General features: G+C 52.1%; 1 protein-coding gene across 1 annotated transcript; it reads left to right on the top strand.

Moving 5' to 3' along the window:
* Positions 1 to 3,832: 3,832 nt before the first annotated feature.
* S1PR4 (sphingosine-1-phosphate receptor 4) lies at positions 3,833 to 7,714 on the top strand. The gene has a single exon (XM_051972403.1). The coding sequence runs from the start codon at positions 4,802 to 4,804 to the stop codon at positions 6,335 to 6,337; it is 1,536 nt and encodes a 511-aa protein (XP_051828363.1). The 5' UTR covers positions 3,833 to 4,801; the 3' UTR covers positions 6,338 to 7,714.
* The last annotated feature ends 784 nt before the right edge of the window (positions 7,715 to 8,498 follow it).

Below are 8,498 nucleotides of genomic sequence, written 5' to 3'. Positions count from 1 at the left end.
TTGTCTCCATGGCAACTGTATTCTACTACTTTCTATGTGGTCCTGAACCAGGGAATCTATGTATAGATGAACTGAGAACTGTGGGAATGGTAACGAGGTTGCTGCTTTTATTCTGTAGAGGGTTTTGGGTCAGGGGCTCTGGACATTTGAAGAAGAATGGGATCAAGGAATCAGACTTGCGAGGGGGAGTTTTGTTGGGCCTGAGAATGTGATCTCCCAGATCTGTGACTGGGATGGAAGTTGTTTTTGAAGATGATGCTGGTCATCTTCCCTCAGTCCCCATTTTCCTCTGACAGGATGGTCAGCTTTAAAGCCTTTTCTGCGCTGGGGGAGGGGTGATGCTGCCTCTCAGGACCTCAGGCCCTGTTCCTCAGCTCCCCCCAGGAGATCTATAAGGGGTCCTTCTGTTCCCACTCAGAAAGAGCCCCTCCCCTCAGTCACTCTACAGGGCAACCTGCTACCTGGGAATGGGAATTCTAATCTTCCCCCACATCCCCAGTTCCTCTTGCTCCTCTCTTGGCCCCCCTCTCCTGGCCTCCAGAATCATCCACCCCTCACGAAAGCCCCTAGACAGGATGCTACTTTCCAAAGAAATTAAGGGTCCCTCTGAGAGCACAACCTCGAAGGGGAGGTAGTACATTTTGGGAAGGACATCATCATGCTAAGGCATTTTTGACATTCAGTGGAGGACAGTGAGCGCGATAAAGAATCTGGAGACCATTTCCTACAAGGATCTAAACTGGGGAAGTTTCTTCTGGAGAGAAGTCTGGGAGTGGGATGTGCTCCCTGTTCTCTCTGAAGAGACAAATACATCCTGATATCCCCAAAAGGTAGACCTAGGAGCAATGTCAGGAAACCGGTCCCTTAAGTCAACCAGCTTTTGCCGGGTGATTATGCTCGGGGCAGATTTGGCCCGCCAGGGGAAGCTTTACTTAGAGCTGTCCTGAGATGGAGCAGGCTCCTTAGGAGGGAAGGGCCGTGCTTGCCCAACTTTCCAGCGAGCAAGGAGAGCACACAGCGCCATATTTTCAGATCCTCGGAAGTCAGAGCCTGAGCCCTGAGCAGCGGAGAAGGAGAATGTATCTTCACCAAGAAAACTCCATCTGAGCTCTCAAAAACAGGGCCATGACTGAGCCACAACAGCAGGGGGTCTGGACAGCAAAGGCGTGACTGTGGGTGAGGGAAAGAATGGAGAGATGGGCAGGTGGAGTATCCCACGGTAATAGGGGCAGCTCAGGGAAAGGAAGGCCCTGTGGGAGAGTGGAAAAGGAGTTAGGATAGCCCTCAGTAGACCCAGATTCAGGAGGGGACGCCCCAAACACACTCCTCCGAAGCACTGTATCCTGCTATCACTCAGCTTCCTTCCCTTCAACCATTTTCTCCTCCTTAATTCAAAGGAAGCTTCCTAGAGGATTGGGGGAGTGGAATGGGATAAAGACAGGAGGACCCTATGAAGGGCTGGGAAAAGCCTTTTTCAGACAGAACAACAACCAGGAAGCACAGAATAGAGAATGCCAGAGATGCTCCGGGTGTTGGAACATGGGCTGTCAGAGCCAGGAGAGAGTAAATGAATGAAAGAATGAAAAAGTATTTCTAAAGCCCCCACTCTGTGCCAGGCACAGATACCGAAAAATGTCAGATCAGTTCACATTCTAATGAGGGGTTCAACATGTAATTATAACTCAGATCTGCATGTCTATGGATGTGTACACTTATCAGACACATATATAGGGCCTATATGTGTGTGTATTTATATGTAAACATATACACAGATGTGCACACATACAGACACGTATTTGAGGGATGCAGGTGGTAGGAAAGGTGTGTCTATACACACACATAAACATACTATAGATACATAGATGTGTCTATCTAAATACATATACTCTCTATGCACCTAGAGTTATAGATCTGTAAAGAGAAAGAGTATGTATGTATGGATATAGAGCTCTCTCTCTTTCTTTTTTTTGCTGAGGCATTGGGGTTAAGTGACTTGCCCAGGGTCACATGACCAGGAAGTGTTAAGTGTCTGAGGCTGAATTTGAACTCAGGTCCTCCTGACTTCAGGGCTGATGCTCTATCCACTGAGCCACCCAGCTGCCCATTTTTCTCTAGATATATAATAGACATATAACATGTGTGAATGTATAGTTATATCTATATAGAGATAGAGCTTTCTCTTGATTTATAGTTAATATAATAAATAGTTAATTTATAGTTAATATATATAGATATAGATATGTATGTATGTATGTATAGATAAATTTACATAGAGATAAAACTATATCTAGATATAAAACTAGATATATATTCTCTCTTTGGATATAAACATATAGTATATATGTCTATAGATATATCTGTACAGATATAGAGCTATCTCTCTCTCTCGATATATAATTAGATACATATTCCACAGAGATATCTACATAGAGATAAAGCTATCTTTAGAAATAAGCATAGTGGGTATGTATAGAGATATAGATATATAGATCATCTATTTCTCTACAGATAGCTAGAAATATATTCTCCCTATAGACAGATTTATAACATGTGTATGTGTAGATACATCTATATAGATGTAGAGCTATCCCTCTCTAGTTAGATATATATTCTCTCTATAGATATAGACATACAGGTATAGAGCACTTTCCCTCTCTCTCTAGATAGCAAGCTATAGACTCCATAGATAGAGCATATACAGATATATCTGTGTAGATCCAGAGCTTGCCCTCTCTCTAGATACACAGATATTTAGAGAGCGCCCCCCATCCATCTTATTCTATTTCCGTGTACAGTAACTGTGTTGTGTGTAAGAGAATGATGAGGAAGAGAGAGAAACCAGGGAGCTGGGGGGTTAACCCCGCAGACACCGGATCTGTGGAGCCCCTCCCTGCCAGCGTTGTTGTGAGACCAAAGGAGATGATATCTTTAAATCACCCAGCTCAGCACAGGGCTCACTTGTGTCACAGGTAGCGCTCCATATATGTTTGTCTCCTCCCCCTTCTGAGCTAACTATTGAACACAACAAAAACTAGAGCACAAGAAAGTACAACATTCTCTGACTTGTGACTTTGTATGAAGAACGCCCTATATGGAAATGTCTTCTGCCCACACAGACCAACAGCTGCCCTCCGAGTTATAATTTTAAAATGTTGCCTAGAACGTGGAGAAGTGAAGTGAGTAGACCAAGAGCACGAAGCTGCCAGGTCTCAAAAGCAGGACTTGAATCTAGGTCTCAGGAGACTTCTTGGTTGGTTCTTTCCGGCCTTCTAGAATTAAGCTCTCTTTAGGATTTTCTAGGTAAACTATGGGTAGCATATTTGAGTATGGGAAGAGTTCCTTCTCCTTCCTTCCCCCACCTCAGACTGGGGGCTTGCTGAGGGCAAGATTTGGTCTCCCCCTTAAGATTAAGGCCCCCAAGCTCAGGGCTTATCAGACTGCTTCAGTTCTTCTGGCCCTCCTCTCCTTTCATGGTCAATTTGTGGTTCTTCCCACAGGGGGCACTGGCCATCCATTGTGGTTTAACAGTTGCCTAAGAGCTCTCTTCTTCTGCTATCTTGGTGAACTGTTGGTACATTATTTACTGTCCTGCCTCCTCCTCACCAGAATCACATAGTTATAGAAGGTCAGAGCTGGGAGGGCCCTTAGAACCCAGGATGTCAGGGCTGGGAGGGCCCTTAGAACCCAGGAGGTCAGAGCTGGGAGGGCTCTTAGAACCCAGGATGTCAGGGCTGGGAGGGCCCTTAGAACCCAGGAGGTCAGAGCTGGGAGGGCCCATAGAACTAGGAGGTCAGAGCTGGGAGGGCCCTTAGAACCCAGGATGTCAGAGCTGGGAGGGCCCTTAGAGCCCAGGAGGTCAGAGCTGGGAGGGCCCTTAGAACCCAGGATGTTAGGGCTGGGAGGGCCCTTAGAACACAGGATGTCAGAGCTGGGAGGGCCCTTAGAACCCGGGAGGTCAGAGCTGGGAGGGCCCTTAGAACCCGGGATGTCAGAGCTGGGAGGACCCTTAGAACCCAGGATGTCAGAGCTGGGAGGGCCCTTAGAACCCAGGATGTCAGAGCTGGGAGGGCCCTTAGAACCCAGGAGATCAGGGCTGGGAGGGCCCTTAGAGCCCAGGAGGTCAGGCTGGGATGGTGTTTAGAACATAAAATGTCAGAGCTGGAAAAGTCCTTAAAACACAGAATTTCAGAGCTTGGGAAAAGGGGAGAGTTGAGGAGGCCTTCAGCACACAGAATATCAGAGCCAGGAAGAAGACAGACCCTAGCACAGAGAATGGCATATATAGCTCAGGTGGGAGGACTCTTGGAACATAAGAGTGTCTAAATTGACAGTGTCCTTAGACCCCGGGATTGGAAGATCCTTAGAACAGAGGAGACAGAATGTCAAAAGGGGAGAACTGTCACCATGCCACATCCCCCCAGTTCTCAGTCGGGTCCTGTCCTGCCCCAGTCTCCCTGTGTTTGGTCTTTCTGTCTTGTGTCGGGGGGATGCATCTCTGCTTTGCCTTTCAGTGTGTGTGTGTGTCGGTCCTTGCCGTCTGTAATTGCTATTTCTGTGTTCTGTTGATGCGATATAAGATACAATGTCTATACTGCTAAATAATGTATATTGTCTTCTGCTAATGTTTTCTGGTGTCTCTCTATCAGTGGGGTGTGTGTGTGCGCGCGCGCCCACCGGTCTGCACATAACTAGTAACTTCCAGGAATTGGGCTCCTTGACAGCTGCCAGACCCCTCGGGGCCAGACTGAGTTAAGGAGGGCCGCTCCGGCGGACTTGCTGCCAAGGGCTCCCGTTCTCTGGGATGCCCGGGGCGCTCCTTCCCTCACTTTTTCCTGTGGGAGGCCCTGAGGGGCATGGAGAGCCCCACCTTCGCGGTCCTTGGGCTCCTTCCCCGGCCCGTCCTACTTCGGCCGTCTGGGAGGCTTCCTGGGGGCCGCGCCGGCTCCCGTGTGGCGGCCTCTCCACCGCAGCTGGGGTGGAGGCCCCGCTGGGCCCTGGCCCCTCCCTGCCCCTCCGCCTCACCCTTGGGGGCACCGCTCCGCTGCATAACAGGAAATTTCAAACAACAGGAAACCCTGGCCTAGTCTTTGCTGCTCAGGCGGGCAGGGCACTCCACCCGCTGCCGCCCGGTCTCCGAGGTCTCCCTCTGCCTGGGGGCCCCGGGGGACAGCCTCGCGGACTTCTCGTGGCCCCTGCTCCGCTCCCAGGCCGGGGGATGAACCTCTCTTGCCGCCAGCTGGTGGACGGCGGGCACCCGGAGCTCATCCTGCGGCACTACAACTACACGGGGCGGCTGGAGCTTCGGGGGCCGGCGGCGGAGGGCTTGGGCTGGCTGCGGACGCTCTTCGTGGCCGTCAGCTGCCTGATCATCGTGGAGAACCTGCTGGTGCTGGTGGCCATCGTCACGCACATGCGCTCGCGCCGCTGGGTCTACTACTGCATCGTCAACATCACGCTGAGCGACCTGCTCACGGGCGTGGCCTACCTGGCCAACATCGTGCTGTCGGGCCCGCGCACCTTCCGCCTGACGCCCACCCGCTGGTTCCTCCGGGAGGGGCTGCTCTTCATGGCCCTGGCGGCCTCCACCTTCAGCCTGCTCTTCACGGCCGTGGAGCGCTTCGCCACCATGATGCGGCCCGTGGTGGCCCGCAGCAGCAAGACGGCGCGCGTGTCCGGCTTCATCGGGCTCTGCTGGCTGCTGGCCGTGCTGCTGGGGCTGCTGCCCCTGCTCGGCTGGAACTGCGTCTGCCGCTTCGCCGCCTGCTCCAGCCTGCTGCCGCTCTACTCCAAGTGGTACATCCTCTTCTGCGTGGTCATCTTCAGCCTGATCCTGGCCTCCATCATGCTGCTCTACGGGGCCATCTTCCGCCTGGTGCGCGCCAACGGCCAGAAGGCCCCCCGGGGCCACGCGCAGGACAAGGCCCGGCGCCTCCTCCAGACCGTGCTCATGATCCTGGTGGCCTTCCTGGTCTGCTGGGGCCCGCTCTTCGGGCTGCTGCTGGCCGACGTCTTCGGCTCGGCCGCCTGGGCCCAGGAGTACCTGCGCGGGATGGACTGGATCCTGACTCTGGCCGTGCTCAACTCGGCCATCAACCCGCTCATCTACTCCTTCCGCAGTCGGGAGGTGTGCAGGGCCGTGCTGGGCTTCTTGTGCTGGGGCTGCCTGGGACTGGGGGTCCGCGGGCCCGGGGACTGTCTGGTCAGGGCCATGGAGACCCATTCGGCCTCTTCCACCGAAAGCTCCCTCCGGCCTCGGGACAGCCTCCGGACTTCCCGCTCCCTCAGCTTCCGGATGCGCGAGCCTCTGTCCAGCGTGTCCAGTGTACGGAGCGTGTGAGGCCGCCGGAGTCCCCCGCCTCCAGCCTCCGGGCCCAAACCCCTCCTCTCGCCCTCGCCTTCTGGCCGTGGCCCACCCGAGGGAGGGCACGTCGGGGGGTGGGGCCTCGTGTCCTTGGCTGTGTGAACTATGGGCGAAGTTCCGGGAACTGTCCCCCCTCGCCTACTTTCCTGCAAGGGGTTTTGGGCAATGATCTGGGGTAGGGGTCCTGGGCTTGAGGCCAAAGCCCTGATGTCGGGCAAAGAGGATGTTACATCACAGAGCCCAGCACCCCAGTGGGCACTGGCAGGATGCCCGGGGCAAAGATCTTCTACCGCTGGGCCCCAGGGAGTGGCTGTTTTGGCGGGCTGAGACTCTGCTTGCGGCGGCCTCTCCCCCACACCCCCGTGGACCCCTACCCTTTTGTTCTGGTTGGCCGGGAAGGGTAAGGTTCTTCGGAGGACCCCAGCCTCATCCTTCCTTGGGCCAGGCTGAGTGGCAACTTGCAGACTGGTGACTTGGTGGAGTGGGGAAAGTGCAGAGAAGGGAGGGGGGTCGGTAACATAATTAAGCCGGACAGGGAACCCGATGTACGGGGGCCCTGGAGAATGGGCTAAATGTCATGCGATGGAATTCAAAGCACGGATGGGAATGTGCGGCAGGCGTGGGGAATAGTCCTGGGAAAGGCTTTCCTCAGGGACGTGTCTGGGCTGTTGCAAGGGTATGAAACACTAGACATTCGTCTATGTGTGTAGGTCTCAAGAGTCCACAATGTTCCTCTCCACGAGAGCACATAAAGAGTTCCTCTTGCTCATCCCCTTGCCTCCGTGGCACTCAGTGTCTCTGTGGGAAGAGTCTGCTCACCCCTCTGTTTTTAGAAATCTCCAGGGATTCTACTCTTCCTGTTATTCAAAGGTCTGAATGGAGACACATGTGTATTAGGAAGTGGGTTAAGAATATGAGTTCATTTTAATTAACTTTGCAGGATCACAGATCAGTGGGACCTCAGAGATGTGCTAGTGTAAGTGATCATGACCTGAGGCTTGGTATCTGCATGTTTTTTTTTTTTTTTAATTTAGATAACTGCATTTCAACATAATTGGTTTCCTCAGTAAGCCTGTGTCTTTTGCTTTATGCATTTCAAAACATGATTTTTGAGAAAGGGTGCAGAGGTTTTTTCACCAAGTTTCCTCCTAAAGGGGTTAAGTATGCAAGGGAAGGTTAAGAATCAGTGATTTAGGCCAATCCCTTTATTTCACAGCTGGGGAAACTGAGGCCTACAGAGGGGAAAAGCTTGTTTGTGAGAGAGATGGAATACATCTGTAAAAATTAGAATGTGATTGTATGTTCAGGGAGTAGGGTTGAGAAAGGAACTCTGTGTGTGTGTGTGTGTGTGTGTGTGTGTGTGTGTGTGTGTGTGTTTTAAACCAACTGCAGGCTCCTCTTGTCATTTCCCCCTCTAGGTCTGGGGTATTTATCTGAAAATCCAAGTCCCCTGGCCTGAGACCATTAAATATGGTCATTTTCTCTCTATCTCCCAAGTCTCTGAGGCCAGGGGGATGTCACTGGCCATCCCTCTTCCCCTACCTACGGCCCCTCCCTTCTTACCCTTAAATGTTATTTTTCACAAATTAAAGAGGAACTGCCAGCCAGTCACTATGGGGAGATAGCTGCCATTTTCTGGGATGTTGGGGTGTAGGGCCCCATTCATAACCATTCTAGGTGGACAGTGAGTAATTGAGGAAGTCAGGGCTGGAAAATGGAAAGGACAGAGCCCCAAATCCTGGGCCTCTCTGAGTCCAGATGCTATCAGAGCCTCCTTTCTCTCTGCCCTGGAGACCCACACTAGCCTCTCACCTCTTTTTACTTGTGTTCCCACAGCCTCTGTCCTTCCTTCCATATTCCCCAGACTGACTTATTTCTTCGTTTTCCTAGAAGAACAGACAGAAGCTGATCTGGCTGTCTGGGGCATTTGAGTTCTAGGTCCAGTTCTGACAGTCATTTGATAGCCTCAGTAACTTCCTCCATCAGATGAAAAAGTTGTACCCATAAAATCAGCTCCCAACTTTGACATTCCATGTTCTAAGGGCCCTCCCAGCTCTGACATTTTGTGTTCTCAGGGCCCTCCCAGCGCTGACATCCTGTATTTTAAGGGTTCTTCCAGCCCTGACATTCTGTGTTC

This window comes from Antechinus flavipes, chromosome 1, assembly GCF_016432865.1.
Source record: "Antechinus flavipes isolate AdamAnt ecotype Samford, QLD, Australia chromosome 1, AdamAnt_v2, whole genome shotgun sequence".
NCBI lineage: Eukaryota > Metazoa > Chordata > Mammalia > Dasyuromorphia > Dasyuridae > Antechinus > Antechinus flavipes.
This window is presented reverse-complemented; position numbering and strand designations above follow the sequence as displayed.